Genomic DNA, 23,208 nt, shown 5'->3' with positions numbered 1-23,208 from the left:
CCACCAAACTGCCAACCATCTGATCGACAAGCTCAGCATCCTAACCCACTGAGCCACCGTGTCCCTTAGTATTATCATATAAGATCACATATATTATGAAAAAGTATGTACAGACAATTAAAGAGATGTTGTATTATTCATGTTCACTATAAAAGACATGAATCTTAAGTAACAATACAACATAAAGTCAATTTATTGTACAGCTTGTTTGCTGTATTCGTTATACTACAAGACCTCATAAAAACAGATACTATCTTAATAGAAACTTCTCCAAAAAATTTCCTCACCATCTCACACAAACAACAGAATGTTTTTTTAAAAAACATTACAGCCTCTTCTGGTAAGTTTATGCATCACTTAAAACCCAGTTAACCATACTTTTTTCTTCTTCAGTCTATCAGGTTTATATAATTAAAATTCATCCAATTAATTGATAAAGTCTGCAGTCCTCTGCACATTTACTTAGGACTGGATCTACCAAACTGAGTGTGTGTTAATTCCCAGTAGATATAATGCTATAATGTAAGATTTATTTAATTGGGAGACTGCCCTAATCACGAGATTCTTAATATATGATGACCTAGTTTCAGCACTCATTTGATGATGTACAACAAAATTAAGCCTTTCTTTTTACATGCCAACTTTGTAACAAGAAGGAGCAGGACTCTCTTTTTAGCGAGTAAACATGTGAAAGACAAACTACGTTTCTTCTCTAGTTGCATTATTCTCTCTCTGTATGTGTCTGTGTGTTTATGTCTGTGTGTAAGGTGTATGTTTTCTCTGCAGTTACAGTTTAGCATTCCTGACTTTTTTTTCTTTTTTCTTTTCTCAGAAAAGGATTCTGTTTCTCACTAATGACTATTTCTTCACTCATATTACCCACACTCCATTTAGGTGAGTGAGCAGACTCTGCAGAGGGAGATCAAATTAAATGTTTTGCATTACTATTCAGATGGCCTTAGGTAACAAAAAGTTTATTCCACCCAGGATCCTAAAGAGTCAGTTCAATTCAGTTGGTCAACCTTCATCAACCTGATGCCATCAAAATAATTTGAGATTATAAGGTCCAAAATGTTCAACTGACATGGCCAGTGATCCTGTTGGCTGGGAAACATGGGAACTATAGTCCAGTTATATTTTTTATATTATTTTTGTAATCCAATTATCCAATTATACCTGGATGGTACCAGGATGTCAAAAGAAGCAACAGATGCATTAGGCTGGATACAGTAGGCTTTCTTTCTTTTTTTTAGAAAAATAGCAACAAGTAAGAGAGAAAAAGGAAGAAAGAATGAGAATTTGACTTCTAGAGCCATAGGAATGGCTCTGAAAAGGAATAATCTACAAAGCCTTTGGAGGCCCTGTTTCTTTATGGAAGTCCTGTAGAGAAAAAGATGGATTAACTCCCCCAGTTTAAGTCCCCCAGTTCACTCACTCAGTGAATCCATTTTTCATACCTGTAGAAATAGAACCAAATTCATCAAGGCAATTTCAAGATGCTGTAGATGTTGAAGATCCAAAAAACTCAGTTGTTATACCTGCCAATTAAAAGTCTGAATCTCTGAGTTTTCAGAATTCATAGTGGAGGAAAAAGGGAAGGATGATGGGGTTCTGGGTACAGTTCAAGGTGTTGGCTATCACTTAAAAAGCCCTTCATCTCACAGGCCAGGTTATTTGGAAGACCACCTATCATCCAGGGTTGCTGCCCATCTAAAAAGATCAGGCAAAATACGTACAGTTCAGTTCCTTTCAGTCAAACGATGCCCGCTATCAGGGCCTAGGAAGCATCTTTCCTCTGGAATGATAAATCCCACCAAAATTTGTCTAACTCCTCTAATGTCATTCCAGAAATTTTAAAAAACACATAGCTTCAAATAGGGACCTTATTAGTATTTTGTTACGAGGATTAATGTTGTTTGGATGCTCTAATTTTTCCATTTTATTGTTTTGTTGTTTAAAATTGTAAGTTGGCTGGGAATTCTGTGATTTCAGTGTTAATGCATCTGGTTAATGGGGCGCCATAGCTCAGCAGTTAAAAATGCTGAACTTATCAGCTGGGTTCAAGAGCCGAGCTCTGCGCAATGAGATCCCATTACTGTACTTGCCCCAGCTCCTGCCCAACTAGCAGTTCAAGAGCATGCAAACACGAGTAAATAAATAGGTGCTACTTTGATAGGAAGTTATCAGCATTCCATGAGCCTTTGGCATAGAGCAAGGGAAGGCAACCTTAGCTCTTTTATGACTCATGGACTTCAATTCCCAGAATTCCTGAGCCAGCCAGTTGAAGTCCACGAGTCATAAAAGGTTGCCTACCCCTGCCATAGTGCCATGCTGGTCACATGAACACAGATATTGTCTTCATACAACACAGGCTCCCTCAGCCAAGAAACGGAGACGAGCACTGTGCCCGAGAGTTGAATACGACTGACAGGGAAACCTTTATCTTTTTAATGCCCCACCAATGGAGGCTGAGATAGACTTTCATAATATTCTGTTTTATTTCCTTATTGTCCCCCACTCCCTCACCCCAACTCACAGCTTGGGAATTGTTCTGTCCCGAGGATATGGTGAATACACGCTGGTTGGGGACACTTCAGTGGAAGAAGGTTGGTTATATGGCATAGTTTTGTAAAAGTCTTGAATGAGAAATATTGGAGAACACTTTCTTGTACCCTATCTAGGTTTTAATAGTGTTTTTCTTTGGCTACCCTCTCCATCTCTCTTTAGGTATTTATTTGCTAACCTGACAGAGTAGGAAATGATTATTAAAAATCTGATCTCAGCTTCCTACATATTTAAAGAGGGAGAAGAAAAGTACTAATAAAATGAAAAAATGAAAATATGACAACATACTAATTTATCACCCCTGAAACCGAAATATTTCTTGGAAAGGCTCCCACTGTGTGTTTATGAAGTTTTTACAGTTCCCTTTTCTCAATGTTGTGTATCATATCCAGTCCTAATGTCAGTAACCATTTCTGCAAAATGGATGTGCCAAGGTCTGTGGCATCAAACAGTCAGATTCATTTGCCACTTTAATTGGTTTTGTCTATGAGGCAAAGTACAGGATGCCTCAATAACTTTATAGAGTAATAATTCTATCAAAACAAAGCAACCTTTGCTGTTTCCGAGTAGACTGAAGTAATGGGGCAGTTCTTCCTATTTTACTGAACTTCATTCCCACTATATGAACATCTATTATAATTTAAGCATTGGAATTTGATACTTGAGAATCCTCATATCTATGTTGCATCTAAATCAAAACTGTAAATTCTCTCTCTCTCTCTCTCTCTCTCTCTCTCTCTCTCTCTCTCTCTCTCTCTCTCTCTCTCTCTCTCTCTCTCTCTCTCTCTCTCTCCCTGTGTGTGTGTGTGTGTGTGTCTGTGTCTGTGTGTGTGTGTGTCTGTATGTCTGTGTGTCTGTGTGTCTGTGTGTACAACATAAGATTTGGAATCAGGTAATTCCTCCTCCCCCACCCAAACTAAATTCTTGGTGTATATATTCCCATTACACAATGTCTTAACCATCACCCTCATTTCTGTTATCCTACAGAGACTGAACTCTCATTCAGTACAAATGGAAATTTCTTGTGAAAAACTTTGAGTGTTAAGCATATTTGGCACAAAGAAGGAATCACCGTCATAACAATGCTATAACCTTTTCATTTCAGGTTTGCATGACCTTCTGCAGCCAGATTTGACCTTAGCCAATGAGTGGTAAGATGTTTTTTTCTGATCATGCACGTCTGGGAAAGATGAACACTTTGCATTGGGTCCTTGCAATTGAGGCCTTGAGAAACTGTTTCTGTAGAAGCTAAACAGCTGAGCTAAATCTTTGCCAATTAAAGGATATTAAATACACCAGAGAAAGGATTTTTGCCCAAGGATGTGGTGAAACACTGTCTCCCAGAACAATTAACGCTGCCTTAAACCTGTGCTTGAGTTAGGTGCAAGGTTGATTCACATCTTCATGTCTGTTTATTTGGGTTGTGTAACCCTTTGGATTCTGTTCTGAACTGCACCAAAATGCAAGTGGCTACAAGTGGCTACACCTATTGCCACTGCTTAAAGCAAAGATGTCTTTTCCCTGGATTATGCTGCAAAAGGTGGTCACGGAATCCTAGAATAGACACAACTAATTTAAAGAGTTACCAATGGGTGCTATTGTACATGAGTGATTCTATGCCGTTTGAAGAATCATTTGCCTTTCAGATTCAAAACCCAGCACAAGTGTTCACATCCCTGGACAATATTAATCAGATGTAAAAAGTTACTCTACCATTTTTTATTATTATTTATATATCAGAACCCGATAATCCTAGGGCCTAAATAAATTTATTACCCTTTTTTTCCTTTAAAGTTAGGACTGTGGGGAATCAAAAAAGAAGTCAAGATGAGTCTGAATCCTCAGTGTTTTGCATGTGTACTGTACATGTGCACCACATATGAAGGATGTGTTTTGATCCTGGAAGCCCTGTGTGACAGTCTTCTGGATTAGAGCATTCTGTTTTCTTATATTCTTATTGGGATAAGAGAGTAATTCAAACAATTGCCCATATTGGAATATGGTAAGATGGGGGACAATCAATGGGCTAACTATAGTTTCCCTAGGCTGTTTCCTGTTCTCTGGTTTAACTTCTCTCTATAGTGATAGTGAAAAGGTATATTTTGTGCTTAGCCTTATGTGTGTCAGGATAGACCCCGAAAGGAGAATATGTGCCAATACTCTCTCATTCTTTCTTTCTCCTTCCCCCAGGATTTATTGTGTTACAGATATTGATCCAGCTCACAGGAAGCTAAGTCAGTTGGAGGCTGTAATCCGTTTTATTACAGCAGAAGAACCTGACCTTGAATGTGAGTATGGAAACATATAGCTAATAATCAGTGTTCTTCTGAACCACTTTGCCTAAACTGTTAGGAACAGTATTGTGAAGATACCAAATTGGTTCATCCAAGTATAATTACACAGTGGCCATATTCCAGGATATTACAGTAGGGCTTAATGAATTTTTTTTGCTTAAAAGCGTCAATATAAGCTCCTCCACCATCTTTTGAGGCACTTTGTCCCAATGTTTCACAGTCCAAATTACTAGCAATTTCTAAATCCTGTTTCCTGAATTGTCTCCTATTCTCTAAGATAGCAAAACACTAAAATTGCTCCAACAACTATGTGACATCTTTTCAAATAACTGGTAGTGGCGATCATATCACTTTTTAATTTTTTTTCTACAGGGTAAACATGTACAGTATATAATCAGCATGTTGGTTAATCATCTTTCATTATGGCTCTTTCTTGATTTTCAAATTACTTGCAAATTAGAATTAGCAACTTCACACTTCCGGGTTAGAGGTTGTGGCGTAACAGGTGCAGGAAAATGGGGCTTTGTTTTCCACATCCAATTTTGGTCTGCTGGGGACTCTAAAAAGGGTCTAAAGTCGACCTGGAGAGGCAACGAAGAAGAAGGGGACCCTAGGGGCAGCAGTTCTGAGGAAGCTCTTCAAACCAGTAGAAGAAAGACTGGATACATTTATGTGGCCAGCCAGAAGCCACCAACAACCCAAGATAAGCACTAACTAGCAACTTCTGAACAACACAATGGAACTGGGTGAGAACAAAGCTCTCTTTATAACTTTAAAAACCTTTTCCTGGAAAAAAGAACTCCCAAAGCAAAGAATCCCCCAGATGATAGAGAGAAGGGGAATTTCCATCCTGTTCTCTCAGGAAAAGAGGGGGACATTAGAGAAAACTACAAGATTAATTTGGATTTAATACAGAGACATAGCTTTGACAAATTTGGGGACTAAAAGTATTTTTAAGACTTTATATTCAAAAAGATATTTGGAAAGTTGGTGAAATAGGTTTGGATTTAAAAGCTGGAAGATGGATGTTAATGACATCTAGTGATGAACCTTGACATTACAATTTATTATGCTTAAAGAAAATTTGGCACAAAGCCTGGACATAGATAAGGCTCTTTGTTGTTCCTGGAAACTTTCACTTTTACAGACAGCAACTGGGAAAAGGGAAAAAATCCTTGGGCTGTTTTATCTGTATGAAGGAGACAATAAACCATTCTAAATTGGCCAGTCTGGATTACAAATATTGACTGACTTTTAGTTTCAATAATTATCAAGAAATATTAAGAAACAGTGGGAAAGTTGCTTCTGGACTATTTCTTTTTGGAAGAAACATGGATAATCAACACGAAAATGTAAATGGACTTCAAGAAATTCTTTCCATGTTGAAATTAATTCAAGAAACAATTATTTTAAATTATGGGGAGACTAAAAATAATTTAAATTACATAAATGAGCAACTTTCCAAGCAAAAAATGTTCAGAAAATGACCATAAAGAATGAATTTGCAACTCAGAAACCAGAAGAAAAAATAGAGGAAACTGACACAAAGATAGAGGATTCGAAAGAAGAAACTAACAGACAGACACAGATAAATAAAAATTTGGAAGACCCAGATATAACACCAGAAATGGAAAAGATATTTTACTTTTCAAGACTTCAGATCATATTTGAGGACAAGGAAGAAGAATTGATAGAATGGATGACAGAGCTGTCAGGAAAAATGCTGAAAACTGGGGAACAAGAAACTAAAAGAGAAACTAAAGGAGAAATGGAGGCTGTTTAACGAATATAAATGATTAAGTGTTTTTACAAGCTAGAATAAGACTGAAGAAAATAGAGGTCCTGACTAATTAGATGAGGTATTATACCATCTAATGCAGGGGTGTCAAACTCAATTTCATTGAGGGCCGCATCAGCATTGCGGTTGCCCTCAGGGGGCCGGGTGGGCGTGGCCAGGGTGGGCATGGCCTACTGGGTGGGCATGGCTAAAGTGCATATGGCCTACTGGGTGGGCGTGGCCAGCTCTACATCGTTGGCATCAAGGGTGCCTATGGGGGCCTGGGCAGGAGTGGGACAGATCTGAGGGTCTCTGGCAGAAGGAGGATCTCTGGGCCAGGGCCAAGGCAGTGGGGGCCGTTCCCTCACTGTTTCCAGGATGGCTTCGCGGGCCAAATGAAACCACTTCGCGGGCCGGATCTGGCCCCCGGGCCTTGTGTTTGACATGTCTGATCTAATGGATGTTTGAATATGATTAAAAGAATAGACAATTGTTAGAAATAAAAGGACCATTGTAAAAATAGAAGGATGTGATTTGTAACTAGGATAACATAATTTTCTATAAGATGGGAAATATGAAAATATTAAGAGTTGGTATAAGGGAAGCTTTTAGTTACCCAAATGTAGTTAATTATGAGAAAGTTGATAATTGATAAGTTATTTTGAATATTGATGGGAAATTAAAATTGAAAAAAGAGGAAAAAACAGGATATGGATTGAATAAGGCAGGGGTGTCAAACTCAATTTCATTGAGGGCCGCATCAGCATTGTGGTTGCCCTCAGGGGGCCGGGTGGGTGTGGCCAGGGTGGGTGTGGCCTACTGGGTGGGCGTGGCTAAAGTGCATATGGCCTACTGGGTGGGCATGGCCAGCTCTACATCGTTCGCCTCAAGGGTGCCTATCGGGGCCTGGGCAGGAGTGGGACAGATCTGAGGGTCTCTGGCAGGAGGAGGGTCTCTGGGCCAGGACCAAGGCAGTGGGGGCCGTTCCCTCACTGTTTCCTGGATGGCTTCGCGGGCCACATGAAACCACTTCGTGGGCCGCATCCGGCCCCCGGGCCTTGTGTTTGACATGTCTGGAATAAGGGAACTCTGCAAATACGTCTGAGATATGTTTTGGCTAGACAAGATATTATAAACTGATATTATTGACATTATGTATAACATTAGAAACATGTGATGAAGATGTTTATATCTAATTGTATAGGTATGAGTAGCAGTAAGAATTATACTTGTATAGTGGGGGGAAATGTTTATTATTGGAAGAAGAGAGGATCAGGGAAAAACTGGATGGTGTAGTATTGGATTTTGAGTGAAAGTTAATATATAACACTGAATGATAAAGGAACCCAGACACATAGTTGTTTATTAAGTACTTATGATTGTAAAACTTGAAATTAATAAAATATTTACGGGGGGGGGAAGGAGAATTAGCAACTTCCACTCAATTCAACTCAAGTTAAACCTGGCAGATGGCAACCTTTACCTTTCATCATTCAATTCCTTGTATGAATTGGTCCATCAGATCATATTGTCTGTCCTTGTAACTAAAACTGTGCTGTTGAATATCATTGCTGAATAACTAGAAACTTCAGGTGTGGTATATCTCCCATCTGATTATTAATGGAACCCTTTCCAAACTCACATTTCCCGTGGTCACTGTTTCTTTGATCTCCTTGATTCAGTTGGCCTACAAAACTATTTTTTCATGCTTTGCTCCAGTCAGCATAGTTGGTCTCTGACCTAGAGAAGTATATCATCTCTCATTCCCAAACCAGCAAAGTTATTTATTGGAATGAAATTTCAGGGAGAATTCTACTAATACATTGTTTAAGGCTTCATCCATTTTTCAGTATGAAAGTTCAGCTCTTGATAATTCCATGGAGCAAATGGAGAAAGGAGGGGGGGGAAATGGATGGATGAATTTAAAACGAGATCCAAACTGAAATTCTAGGAACAGATTTATTGTTATTGCAATTCAAGATTCTTTCTGATGGCTTCAGCTTTAAATCTTAGGAATATACTTTGGATAGACGGGGATGTTCAAAGCGTTTCAGTTTTCAGGGCCTCCATATAAGACCATCCGTTGCTGGGATGACAATAACATCACTATGGCAGCTGAAACTGGGTGATTGAAAGCCTCGCTTCTTTTTAACTCATGTTGCATGCATAGCACACATGTAAAATGAAGCAGGGCTTCTGCCACCTGATTATAGTTTAATGTCATTGATCCTGTTTCCCAAAACTCTAAATGTACAGCTAAACACATAGATCAAGTCCCCATCCTTATGGGTTTTGGATTTCAACTCCAATGTTTGTGTGATGATTGCCTTTCTTTCTTACCATTCTTTCTCATACCTAGGTGATGAAGAGTTAGTTCAACAGGTTCTCTTCGATGCCGTAGTTACAGCACCTATGGAAGCCTATTGGACGACTTTGGCCCTCACCATGTCCAAGTAAATACACACTTCTTGAGCTAAGAGAGGTTTTGAAACCATCCACCTTTAGACTGCTGCAATGCACTCTACCTGTACCTGTCCAGAAATAGTGTTCAAAAAGTTCATTTGGTACAAAATCAGTGATCAACAGCAGCTTGGTTTTTACCTGTATTGTACAAATTATCATCTTTGGCTATTGGGATCTTCCCACAGTCTTCATTCCTTTGAATGCCCATGTCCTGGATCCCAATGCCATTTGGGTACAGATCTGACTTTATCCAGAATTGCTGAGAACTGAACTCGTGATCTTGCCTAGAAAGCATGTTGATTACTCTAAAATACAACTTCAGATCCTACAGCACAAAGGAAGTTCAGCCAGCTTTTCAATGATTTCTGCTCTCACTTGCTTATACAACTCTCATTTTTATTGTGTAACAGTGAAACTGAAGATGGTGTGCAGATGGCCTTCATGGGAACTCGAGCTGGTCTTCTGAGGAATACCCTTTATGTAGGAACTGAAAAACTGTCTAACAAGTGAGTCTTTTGGACATGTATTTTTGAGATGTGCCCCTTCTATTACCTTTCCAATATAACTATGAAACACTATAATCTCTCAGTTTTCCTTTTGCCATCCACTGAGGCACATGTAACCATCTCTCCCCACTTGCTATGCTCCATGGTTTGTGAACAGCTGGCATCTTGAGACATAGTCTTGGTCAGTGGTCAGGAGATTATGTGAAGAGGATACTCTTTCCACAAAATCTTAACCTCTCAGGGATAGAAAAAGAATGGGTGATCCATACTAAAATGACAAGACAACAGACAAAGATTTGTTTGTTAACCCTTAGCTTTACTGAGTGTAATATAGGTAATTATCGTTTAGAATGGCACAGAGGCCTAGAGGTGAAGAGCTGAGGTGTCGCAGTGGTTAGAATGCAGTACTGCAGCTACTTCTGCTGATTGCTGACTGCCAGTTCGAGTCTCACTGGCTCAAGGTTGACTCAGCCTTCCATCCTTCTGAGGTCGGTAAAATGAGACCCAGATTGTTAGGGGCAATATGCTGACTCTATAAACTGCTTAGAGAGGGCTGTAAAGCACAGTGAAGCAGTATATAAGTCTAAGTGTTATTACTATTGCTTGCCTTCCACTTGGAAGGTTGAGAGTTCAATCCTAGGGAGCAGTAGATGTTTCTCTATCAGGATGCAAGGAGAAAATATCTGCTGCAAACTCCATGCAGGTATCAGTAAGGACGTCTGGCCAGTAAATGCTCAACTGCACTCATTGCCCTGACTCCACTCTGAATAAAGGGATTAAAGGGTCATAAAAAGAGAAAAAAATAGGTAGTCCTTATGTAGCAACCACAATTGGGATTGGCAGCTCTGTCATTAAATGAAGCAGTTACAAAGTGAGAAATCACCTGACCACAACTGTGCTTCCTCTTCTTTCTTCTCCCATCTTTTGAAATGCTCACCCCAGCACTGTGTAATTAACAAGAAGGGAATTAATGTTTGTATTTACATTCATTGGAAATTACAAGAGTTAGCAGGCACATATTGGGGAATACACCCGGCTGTTTGCATAACACTCACACAGCTGCTGGGACAAGCACATTGCTTTTGGTGTACATTCCCATTGTGTGCCTGCTTACTCTGTTGTAATCCCTTCCTCTCCAATCTCTCTGCTCTTCAAGGAGAGAAGAAAAATAGGAGATCATGCACTGAACAATGCGTACCGACTGAGTAACCATCACATGACTGAGGGGCGGTACTATCATAACCTCAAAGGATTGCTGAATGAGATAGTCAGTAAGCAAAGACTACTACCTATAAGCTTTGCTAAAGCACTTTCATATACATACTTCTTTACTTTCATATTGTCACCAAGCAATTGATCAAATTGAAGAGGGAATGAGCTGCAGGTTCAGATGTTGTATGTACAGTACCTATATTGTTTTCTCCAATCATTTTTTTGTCCAATCCTCTTATTTATAGCACTCCTTCTATCTGACTCAGCTATGTCACTGGTTGTTGTTGTGATTGCTGAATTAAGTTTTGCTTAATGTGCCATTTTTACTTAGTGGCAACTTCTGATGTAGATTGCTTCATTCTTTGTTTGCTTTAATGCTCTGTTTGTCATTTTCTTCCTCCCTTTCTGTCTATTCCCTCTGGCCCTTGCCAGTTTACTAACTTTAAATGGAATAGTCCACAGTATTCATAACAATTTCCCTTTCATAATACTTTTGGGGCAAAATATATATCCCATTCACGGCTTCCTTCACTCAATTCGCCTTCTGAAAACATCTCAGAGACAAGCAGCAATTCTGGGTGTCCTAAGCTTAAAGCTGAATTCAACAATGATAGGAGGATATTGAGGCAAATACTTGCTGGAAAATGTATGAGCTGATAAGTTCATTTGTCTTGATCAATGCCAGGGTCAGACCTCGGCAAATCACTATTTTGTGGTGACCTGTGTAGGAGTTATACATATATGCATAAAGTGCACATATTGTTGACGCATAAGGAAGTGTACATACAAACGTACTCACTCACCTGGCTTTCCTTCCATGTGAGGGATAACAAAGCCTAATTTGTGGTGGTTTTTTTAACAAGGCTACTTTAGATGATGTCTAATAAAAAAAGAAATGCTACTTCATCACTAGTATAACTACTATAAAGTCAATTTCTCTCCCTTCCCCCCTCCCTCCTTCCCAATTTTGTCTGGATAAAAGCAACAGGAATAACATAGGATGGTGAGTCAAATCACCAGCTTTATTCCTGTGGCACAAGGTGACATCCAACCTTCACAATAACATCAGAGGTTCCATTGCATCCGTTGTTTTGCATATTTTCTTCAACTGATGGGACATCTGTTGTTCTGATACTATTTTCATTCTAGATCTTACACAATTGCTTGCGGTAACATCTGTTCTGGTACAGATGTCTACAACAGAATCCTTCAGATAACAGATATTGCTATAGTTGTTCTCATGTACAATAACCAGACCTTCTATATAACCAGACCTGTTTCGCTTTTTTAATCCATTTATGTAATTTCTATAGCTGCCCATCTCCACAAGAGATTCTGGCAGCATGTGTCTATCTTCTTTATCAATTTGTTGAATTGCTGCCACATCCTCAGTGCCAAATATATATTACTTCGGAACATAAAAAAGACCATGTGCATGTTCAGGGATGAATGCATTGAAGAATGCAAATACAAGGACTTATCCAACAGTGTGATCTGTAAACCTTTCAGTTGTAGTATGAAGTTGTGAAGGTTAACCTAATCTGACAAATTGTTCCTGTTTATATGTCATTCATATTCAAGAAATGTTTACAGTGCCATTATACTATGGAATCGTGGGGAATCTATAGTACATAGCAAAATTGTAAGCATTTGTAAATCAATGTTTGCCCAGCTGAGTTTCCTCCTTCCTTTAAGCAACTGCTCAGCTTGTTAGCATTAGGCTATTTGCAACTGAAACCAGCTGAAAAAAAATCTTGTCTGTTTGATGTGGGCAACAGCCCCATCTGGCGGAGAAAGTTACATCTGGTTTTCTCATTTGGATGGCTTTGAATGCTATTATTTCTAATTTTCAAAACATTGACATAAATTTGAACTTTTATAATTTGGTAATTTGTTGATGTGAATGCATGCAGTTTAGAGTTTTCTAAAGCTAGGTTTTATTTGCTTAATCAGCTTGGTTGAGCTTTTATTCATTAGACAAAATCTATCAGTAAAAACAAAATTTGCAGTTATCTGAGGACACATATCATAATGCAGTTATTTGTGTTTCTGTTATTCTGTTCATTGCTTTAATCTGCATCTGAAGTTCACCCACCTGCAACTTTGCTTTCCAAAACATCCTAGGGCAGGGGTGTCAAACTGCCGGCCCACAGGCCGGATGCGTCATGGCAAAACCATGCCCACCCCATTGCCGGCAATGGAAAAAAAAGTCACAATACGTCGTGACACGTCACATGACATTGTGAGTTTGAACCCCTGTCCTAGGACAAAAATATTAAACTAGAGAACTGAATGGCAGCAAATGTTGCTTAATTATATATTTATTTGGTGATGAGTAAATTAACCATAATTAAAAACAATAATATTAGCGCTTTCTGATCTACTTCTGCATGACAGTCGTAAACACAGCAAATTGTCATAATAAATTGAAATGTAAGAAGAATGGCATATATTTGAGAAAGAAGGTTATCCTTTGTGTTAATGGTTGTTTAATCTGGGCTGTCTTCATTTTTTGAAATTGTTTTTATTTAATATTATATTTTGTAAGTCATCTAGAACCAGTGGTGGGATTCAAATATGTGAACAACTGGTTCTCTGTGTGGATGCCACTTCTGGAAGTCCATTCTGGGCTGGGCAACAAAAAATTAGCTACCGGTTTTGCTAAAGTGGTGCGAACTGGCTGAATCCCACCACTGCCCAGAACCTATTGTTTATTAAACCTAAATAACTACAACATAACTAGAAGATGTACTTACATTGAAGGAAGACCAGCACTGATCTTCTAAGGAGAATTGATGAACAGAATCAATCAAATTAAGGCATGACAATGTCCTCTCATTAATATCAATGGGACTCACATAGAATACTCTTAAATTAAAATGAATTCTTGAGTTTGCCCTTTATTCTTATCAGTTTCTTACCAGTAACACCTGGGTTTTTTCTATTAGTCTAAAGCATCCTTACCCACATTATATTATTATTTTAATATTGAGAATATTTGGAATCTAGTGTTCTTGATAATTAGACATATAAGAATAATTAACACCTAAGAACTGTTATAAGTAATTTAAACAATGGTGAATAGACAGAAAATAGGTTGCAGTAACATTAAGAGAGGGAGGGAGGCAAATAGAGCACAACAATGATGAAAACTGTAAACTGGAATGCATTTGGGTCAATATAAAAGGGAGAAAAAATGACATTGCCATAGATGTATACTATAGGCCACCCAACCAAACAGAGGAAATAGATGAACTCTTTGCTAGTCAGCTAACTAAGGTATGTAGGAAGCACATCACAATAGTAATGGGGGACTTTAACTACCCTGACATCAACGGGGAGACAAACTCTGCACCAAGTGGAAAATCAAACAGATTCCTGACAAACCTAGCAGACAACTTTCTCTCCCAAAAAGTAGAGAAGGGAACTAGGGGATTAGTCATTTTGGATCTAATTCACACTAGCAGAGATGAAATGATGGAAGATGTTGAAGCCACAGGAACCTTGGGAGGAAGTGATCATGCAATATTGGAATGCAACATTATGGAAACACTAGCAATAGAATACATTCAAACTAGAGTCTTGGACTTCAAGAGAGCTAATTTCAATAAACTTAGAGAAGGCTTGCGAAGGATTCCATGGATGAGAATCCTCAAGGGGAAAACAACTCAAGAAGCTTGGGAAATTTTGAAAAGTGAGATGATAAAAGCCCAATGTAGCACAATACCAACAAAGAGGAAAAATAACAGCTCTCAAAAGAAACCAGTATGGCTGCATAAAGAACTCTCTGATAAATTGAAAGATAAAAAGGACAAGTATAGAAAGTGGAAAGAGGGGCACATAACCTAAGTCAGAATATCAGCAAATAGCCCGAGCCTGCAAAGATGAAGTAAGGAAAGCTAAGGCTCATAATGAACTAAGGCTTGCAACCAAAGTCAAAAATAACAAAAAAGCTTCTTTCAACATGTAAAAAACAAGAAAAAAGTGAAGGAAATGATTGGTCCATTAGTGGGTGAAAGTGGCAAGAAGGTGACAAGCAATAGGGAGAAAGCAGAACTATTTAACTCGTTTTTTGCATGTGTCTTTAGACAAAGGGAAAAAACAGACCAACCTATCAAAAATAGTGCCATAAAAACAGAATACAAACATAAGAAGATAGGCAACAAAATGGTAAGTGAGCACCTGTCCAGCCTAGATGAGTTCAAATCACCAGGACCAGATGGATTACACCCCAAGGTTCTCAAGGAACTGGCAGATGTGATCTCAGAACCACTGAACTATATTTTTCAAAGATCCTGGAGCACTGGGGAACTACCAGAGGACTGGAAAAGAGCAGATGTAGTTCCCATCTTCCATAAAGGGGGAAAAATGGATCCAGGAAATTACAGACCTATCAGCCTGACCTCAATATGTAGGAAGATTCTGGAAAAGATAATGAAACAATAAATCAGCTTGATGCAAACAAAGTCGTTACTAAAAGCCAACATGGGTTTGTCAAAAACAGATCATGCCAGACAAATCTTATTGCATTCTTTGACCAAGTGACAAAATTAGTGGATTAGAGGAATGCTGTGGATATAATTTACTTGGACTTCAGTAAGGCTTTTGAAGAAGTAGATCAAAACCTACTATTCGATAAGAGAAAAATGTGGGTTAGACAGGAACACCACCAGATGGATTTGTAGCTGGCTGACCGGCCATACTCAGCAGGTGGTCCTCAATGGAACCGCATCTACATGGAGGGAAGTGTGTAGTGGGGTGACCCAGGGCTCTGTTCTGGGCCCAGTGCTCTTCAACATCTTCATCAACAATTTGGACAAGAGGATAGATGGGGAACTCATCAAATTTGCAGATGACACCAAGCTGGCAGGAATAGCTAACACTCCAGAAGACAGGCTTAAGATACAGGAGGATCTGGACAGACTTGAACACTGGGCGCTATCTAACCAAATGAAATTCAATGGTGAAAAAAGTAAGGTTCTACATTTAGGCAAGAAAAACCAAATGTACAGGTATAGTATAGGGTACCTTGCTCAATAGTAGTAACTGTGAGAGGGATCTCAGAGTCCTAGTGGACAATCACTTAAATATGAGCCAGCAGTGTGCTCCAGCTGCCAAAAAAGCCAACACAGTCCTATGCTGCATTAACAGAGGGATAGAATCAAGATCACATGAAGTATAAATACCACTTTACAATGCCTTGGTAAGGCCACACTTGGAATACTGCATCCAGTTTTGGTCACCACAATGTAAAAAAGATGTTGAGACTCCAGAAAGATTACAGAGAAGAGCAACAAAGATGATTAGGGGACTGGAGGCTAAAACATATAGGGAACGGTTGCTGGAATTGGGTATGTGTAGTTTAACGAAGAGAAGGACTAGGGGTGACATGATAGCAGTCTTCCAATATCTCAGGGGTTGCCACAAAGAAGAGGGAGTCAAGCTATTATCCAAAGTACCTTAAGGCAGGACAAGAAGCAATGGATGGAAACTAATCAAGGAGAGAAGCAACCTAGAATTAAGAATAAACTTCCTGACAGTTAGAACAATTAACCAGTGGAACAACCTGCCTCCAGAAGCAGTGAATGCTCCAACACTGGAGGTTTTAAGAAGAGACTGGACAGCCATTTGTCCAAAAGGGTATAGGGTTTCCTGCCTGAGTAGGGGGTTGGACTTTATGACCTCCAAGGTCCCTTCCAACATTATTATTATTATTTATTTATTTATTTGTTTTTATAAACCGCCCTTCTCCCGAGGGACTCGGGGCGGTGTACAGAATAAGGTGGGCATACAGAATGAACAATAGTGAAAAAAACAATAGTAAAATACAAACTGGGACCCCAATTAGAGCTATCAGGCCAGGCCGGACTGGTGGAACAGGTAAGTTTTTAATTCGCGTCGGAAGGTGCGGAGGTCGGGGGCCATCCGGATTTCGGTTGGTAAGCTGTTCCAGAGGGCTGGCGCACCCACTGAGAATGCCCTCCCCCTGGGGGCCACCAGCCGACATTCCTTGAGCGGTGGCACCCTGAGGAGGCCCTCTCTGTGGGAGCGCACAGGACGGTGGGGTGCTGACATTGGCAGAAGGTGCTCCCGTAGGTAGTCCGGACCCATGCCATGTAGGGCTTTGTATGTCATTGTTAGCACCTTGAACTTCACACGGAAGGCAACCGGAAGCCAGTGCAGCGCACGGAGGAGAGGTGTGATATGGGAGTATCGGGAGGCTCCCAAGAGTGTCCGTGCCGCTGCACTTTGCACCAGTTGAAGCTTCCGAGTGGATCTCAAGGGCAGCCCCATGTAGAGAGCGTTACAATAGTCTAGGCGAGAGGTCACAAGAGCATGGGTGACTGTACGTAAGGCATCCAGGTCCAGATAAGGCCGTAATTGGCGAACTAGTCGAACCCGGGAGAAGGCCCCCTTGGTCACAGCTCCTATGTGATCTTCCAGGGAGAGCTGCGAGTCAAGGAGGACACCCAGGTTGCGGGCCCTATCAACAGGGGGTAGTAACTTGTCCCCGATGTTAAGGGATGGGATGTTCTGAGTATCCTGGCTTGCCGGTACGTACAGCCATTCAGTTTTGTCCGGGTTCAGTTGAAGCCTGTTCCTCCCCATCCATTCCCGGACCGCTTTCAGGCAGCTGGACATCACGTCGAGGGCATCACTGATGTTGTTTGGAGTTGAGATGAAAAGCTGGGTGTCATCAGCATACTGATGGTACCCTACTCCAAAGCTGCGAATGATCTCGCCCAGCGGTTTCATGTAGATGTTGAACAGGAGAGGCGAGAGGACCGACCCCTGAGGGACTCCGCAAGCGAGAGGCCTCGGGGTCGACCTCTGTCCCCCTGCCAACACCGACTGCGAGCGACCCTGGAGAAAGGAGGAGAACCAGCGCAGAACCGTGCCTCCCACTCCCAGTCCCCTGAGGCGTCGCAGCAAGATACCATGGTCGATGGTATCGAAAGCCGCCGAGAGGTCTAATAAGACTAGGACAGAGGAATGGCCCCTGTCCCGGGCTCTCCAGAGATCATTTATCAGAGCGACCAATGCCGTCTCCGTGCTGTAGCCCGGCCTGAAGCCCGATTGGTACGGGTCTAGATAAACCGCTTCATCCAGGATCTGAGGGAGTTGGTGCGCCACCACGCTCTCAACAACCTTCGCAAGGAAGCGAAGATTGGAGACTGGACGAAAGTTATTCAGTGAGGATAGGTCCAAGGTGGGCTTCTTGAGGAGAGGTCTCACCACCGCCTCCTTCAAGGCGGTGGGGAAGTGACCCTCACTCAAAGAAGCGGAGATGACCGCCAGGAACCAGCCTCGTGTCCCCTCTCGAGCTGCATATGCCAGCCAGGAAGGGCACGGGTCCAGTAAGCATGTGGAGGAGCTCAACCTCCTCATAATCCTGTCCACTTCCTTAGGAGTCACAGGATCAAATTCCTCCCAGATGACGTCGACAAGACTGTCCATGCCTTGTTCTTCCAGCTCAGCCCAGTTGGAGTCCAGGCCGGTTCGGATCCGAGCAATTTTATCCAGCAGATATTGACCGAATTTCTCGGCTCGACCCTGCAAGGGTTCCTCCCTCACCTCTTGGTTCAGTAGGGAGCGAGTCACCCTGAACAAGGCAGCCGGGCGATTATCTGCGGACGCGATGAGGGTGGAAAAGTAGCTGGATTTTGCCACCCTTATCGCAGCGAGATAAGACCTGGTGAGGATTCTTAATCGCAATCGGTCGGATTCGGATCGACTGGATCTCCAACGGCTCTCTAGGCCCCGTCTCCGACGCTTCATCTCCCGGAGCTCCGCGGTGAACCATGGGGCTCGCTGGGATCTGCGCCGGGTCAGAGGCCGCAAGGGTACAACTCGGTCCAGAGCCTCCGTGGCTGCCTTTTCCCAGGCTTCCACTAAGGCATCCGCCGAGCTGTGAGCAGGGAGTGCATGTGCGTCCCCAAGCGCTGCCTGGAACCTATCAGGGTCCATTAGGCGCCTAGGGCGGTACCATCTGGTTGGCACCGCGCACCCACGGCGGGGGGTGGTAAAGGGGAAGTCTAGCCGCACGAGGTGATGATCGGTCCATGACAGGGGCATAACAGTCGTGGCACCCCCACCGATATCATCGCGCCACTGTCCAGACAAGAACACCAAGTCTGGGGTGTGGCCTCTCTCATGAGTCGGTCCAGAAATTATTTGCGACAGGTCCATGGCCGCCATGGAAGCCATGAACTCCCGAGCCAGATCGGACGATCCTCCCAGGGAAGGTTAAAGTCGCCCAAGACCATGAGTCTTGGGAATTCAACCACCAACCCTGAGAGGGCATCGAGTAGCTCGGGCAGGGCTGCCGCTGCACGATTATTATTATTATTATTATTATTATTATTATTATTATTATTATTATTATTATTATTATTATTGTTGTTGTTGTTGTTGTTGTTGTTGTTGTTGTTGTTGTTGTTGTTGTTGTTAAAATTTGATATGCACATTGGGATATCGCAGTGGGAGCTCTGCCTTTCTTGTATTTTGCATCAAGATATTGCACACAAATACGAAAAAGGGCGGAATTTGTTTTCTGAGGTCACAATGCACACTTCATCATTTTGACAAAATCTTGGCTTGCTGTAGATACTTCTACTAGATATTTATCTCTATTAGGCAGGTTTTAGTTTTTCAGAAGAATGTGCTTGGGTAAACAAAACATCATGGTCACTGATTATTTGTTAGTTAAGTGCTGCCTGTAATCTCTTTAATCCCACCTAGCCATCTTTCTATTCTAGTTATATCAACCTTGCCAAGTTTTATCATGTGTCTGGTCCAACATTTGCTTGCATTACATATCCAAAATAAATAGGTTTCTACTTGCCTCTCTTAGTATAAAATATGCCAAAGTCAGCTTTTGGATTAGATCAGGACTGAGTGACTGGTTGTTCTTACATTTACAATATTCAAATCTACAATCCAAAGGGATATTTTTTTTTCTTTCTTCTTCTCAGCATCCAGTATCCTAGCTATTTCTTAATGCTGGAGCAGCATTATTTCAACTGCTCTGAACTTAGTTCTAATTGAAAGGCCCTTATTCTGAATGATCTCCTCAAAGTTTGCTATTGCTTTTCTTGCTAGGATCTTTTTATTTCTCCAGTGTATTATCCATATTTATATGTTTCTGAGTCCCCAGAAAGCGGAACTGTCTACCAGCTTCAAGGCTTCATCGTCAGTATGGGTTTCACTAAATATATTAATTAGCATTGCTTTTATTTTCTTAATATTTAACATTAATCCAGGTAGTTCTCTTTTTAAGCAGTTCTTAGTTTTTATTACTTTCAACCAACATGATGCTGTCTGCATGGTTCAGCTGCATAACGTTTTGATTCCAGGTCTTATCTCTTCCATGTTTACCCTTCTTATGGATTGAAATGATATACAGGTAGTCCTCAATGTATGACCATAACTGAGCCCACAATTACAGTCATTAGGTTGTGACAGTTGTTAAGCAGGTCTTCATGTGATTGTGCCTGATTTTACTGCCTATTTTGCAGCAGCCTTTAAGCAAATGCAGCAGTCATAAAGTGAATGTGGCAGTCCTTAAGTGAACCCATTGTTCCCTATGAGTATTTTTTGCTAATAACCAGAAGTAAACTCTGGTTTCCAGCAAAAACGTACATTATGGTTCACATGACCATGGGACCATGGGACAATGGCCTTAAATAGCTTTGTGCTTTGCGCAGGATTTTCAGAGTCCGCCTGACTTTCCTGCAACCATTTTGCCTCAGTAAAAGTTCTTTTGATTCAACCATACGGATTCAAGAGTCTTACTTTCAGGTCCTTACATGGGGGCCAATTGCCAAGGCCCAAAATATGGTCTTGTGACCACAGGGGAAGGGGCAGCTATCAGAACTTCAAATCTAGCCTGTAAGTACTTTGGGGGAATCTGTCATAATTTTGAACGGTTGCTAAGCAACCAGTCATAAGTCAACGACTATCTATAAGGATTGTATGCATCCTTGTCTCACTCATTTTCCTGTAACGGATCACTCCGTTTCTTAGAATTTCTTATAAAGAAGAATAAGAATTTCTTATAAAGGTATCTTGTTCTTTGTAAAGATTCCAAAGACAGAATGATCAGATGTTCCAGCAAACTCATTAGCTTTATTTAATATATTCTATATACTCACATAATCCACACAGACAAAGGCCTTGCTGAGGTCAATGAAACAAACACATTTTTTCTAGTTTTTTGTTTCCTCCATTATCCATTTTAATATTTACTATCTGATTGTATCAGCAGTCTTCTCAAAAAAAAAGCCACAATGAAGCCAAAATGACAACACTTTCACAATGAATCATCGTACAAATGCTGCCACTGTGTATTTGTCTCTTGATGTCTGACACTAGTACAAGTTGTGCTATTTGCATGATGATGTTATCATAAACTTTGTCATTTACCCGCACTGCTGCCCTTATGGACACCCTGGAGTTCATGTCCCTCTACCTTTTCTAAAATTTACCCATTTTATTTAGGATCATAAATAAAACGTTGTGGGAGGAATTTGTGCAACACTTCAGTGAACACTTTCTTCTACAACCCTGTTTGTCAAATGTCTCAGTATAATCTTTTCAACTTCTTTTAACCACTATCAAAATTGTTCTCTGGTACCTATGCTTACCTAAACTATCTATGTTTGACCTATTAATCATAATCATAATAGTAAAGTTGGAAGGGACCTTGGAGGCCATCTAGTCCAACCCCCTGTTCAGGCAGGAAACCCTATACCATTTCAGACAAATGACTGTCCAGTCTCTTCTTAAAACTTCCAGTGTTGGAGCATTCACTGCTTCTGGAGGCAGGTTGTTCCACTGGTTAATTGTTCTAACTGTCAGGAAGTTTCTCCTTAGTTCTAGGTTGCTTCTCTCCTTGATTAGTTTCCATCCGTTGCTTCTTGTCCTCCCTTTGGGTACTTTGGAGAATAGCTTGACTCCCTCTTCTTTGTGGCAGCCCCTGAGATATTGGAAGACTGCTATCATGTCACCCCTAGTCCTTCTCTTCATTAAGCTAGACATATCCAATTCCAGCAGCCGTTCCTTATATGTTTTAGCCTCCAGACCTCTAATCATCTTTGTTGCTCTTCTCTGTATTCTTTCCAGAGTCACAACATCTTTTTTACATCGTGGTGACCAAAACTGGATGCAGTATTCGAAGTGTGGCCTTACCAAGGCATTGTAAAGTGGTATTCATATTTCATGTGATCTTGATTCTGTCCCTCTGTTAATGCAGCCTAGCACTGTGTTAGTTTCTTTGGCAGCTGGAGCACACTTCTGGCTCATATTTAAGTGATTGTCCACTAGGGCTCCGAGATCCCTCTAACAGTTACTACTATTGAGCAAGGTACCCCCTATACTATACCTGTACATTTGGTTTTTCTTGCCTAAATGTAGAATCTTACTTTTTCACCATTGAATTTCATTTGGTTAGATAGCGCCCAGTGTTCAAGTCTGTCCAGATCCTCCTGTATCTTAAGCCTTTCTTCTGGAGTGTTGGCTATTCCTTCCAGCTTGGTGTCATCTGCAAATTTGATGAGTTCCCCATCTATCCCCTCGTCCAAATCATTGATGAAGATGTTGAAGAGCATTGGGCCCAGAACAGAGCCCTGTTGTGATTCAGTGTCAGCCTGTGCTCCCAGCAGCTGAGTCCAATGAATCTGAGGAGGAGGAGGAGGAGGGGTTTGGAGAGCCTTTGGTGTCAGAGGGAGGCTCTGATGCACTGCAGGACTCTCAGCCTGGCCCCTCCAGTCATGTTCCTCATGAGGCTCATCTGTGTGAGTACGAGGTGTCAGACTGAGAAGACTCACAGCTGAATCTGTTCAGAGACACTAGAAGCAGAAGGCAATCCAGCAGAGCAGAGCAGAGAAAATCAATGAGGCAACTCAGTGAGAGGAGGAGAAGGCAATGAGAAGCCATGCCTTGGGACTGATAATAAAAGAGGAAGGTGTGGGCGGGGCTGGTTGCTGAAGGCAACTGTTTGGAGACATTCTAAGAGAATCCTGGTCTGTTCTTGCTACTACTGTTTAACTCTTGTTTGTTGACTTTTGTTTGATATTTTGATTCATTTATTGAAGGAAATATTCTGTTGCTTTTTTGTTTGAACTGTAAATAAATTTGGGTTGGGTTTTTCCAGCCTATTGACTGTAAAAAGGAAAAAGGGGTTGTCCCTGACACACAAACAGGGCCGGTCGTAGGCTGGAACAGAAGACTTCACTCCATGTAGATGCAGTTCCATTGAGGACCACATGTTGAGTAAGGCTAGTCAGCCAGCTATGAATCCATCTGGTGGTGATGCTGTCTAATCCACATTTTTCTATCTTATCGAGCAATAGGTTGTGATCTACTTTATCAAATGCCTTACTGAAGTCCA

General features: G+C 41.1%; 1 protein-coding gene across 1 annotated transcript in view; it reads left to right on the top strand.

The window, feature by feature from the left end:
• CACNA2D4 (calcium voltage-gated channel auxiliary subunit alpha2delta 4) overlaps positions 1–23,208 on the top strand; it is a gene marked incomplete at both ends in the record, with an annotated part of 176,901 nt that overhangs the window by 52,039 nt on the left and 101,654 nt on the right. Inside the window, 6 exons of the mRNA XM_081330661.1 lie at positions 833–894; positions 2,539–2,606; positions 3,671–3,716; positions 4,756–4,853; positions 8,996–9,089; positions 9,510–9,605. Coding sequence (XP_081186787.1) covers positions 833–894; positions 2,539–2,606; positions 3,671–3,716; positions 4,756–4,853; positions 8,996–9,089; positions 9,510–9,605 — 464 coding nt within the window. The remainder of the gene's footprint in view (positions 1–832; positions 895–2,538; positions 2,607–3,670; positions 3,717–4,755; positions 4,854–8,995; positions 9,090–9,509; positions 9,606–23,208) is intronic.

This window comes from Vipera berus (assembly GCF_964194415.1).
Source record: "Vipera berus genome assembly, chromosome: 6".
Lineage (NCBI taxonomy): Eukaryota > Metazoa > Chordata > Lepidosauria > Squamata > Viperidae > Vipera > Vipera berus.
Note: the sequence above shows the minus strand (reverse complement) of the source record. Positions and strands in the feature narration are given on the sequence as shown.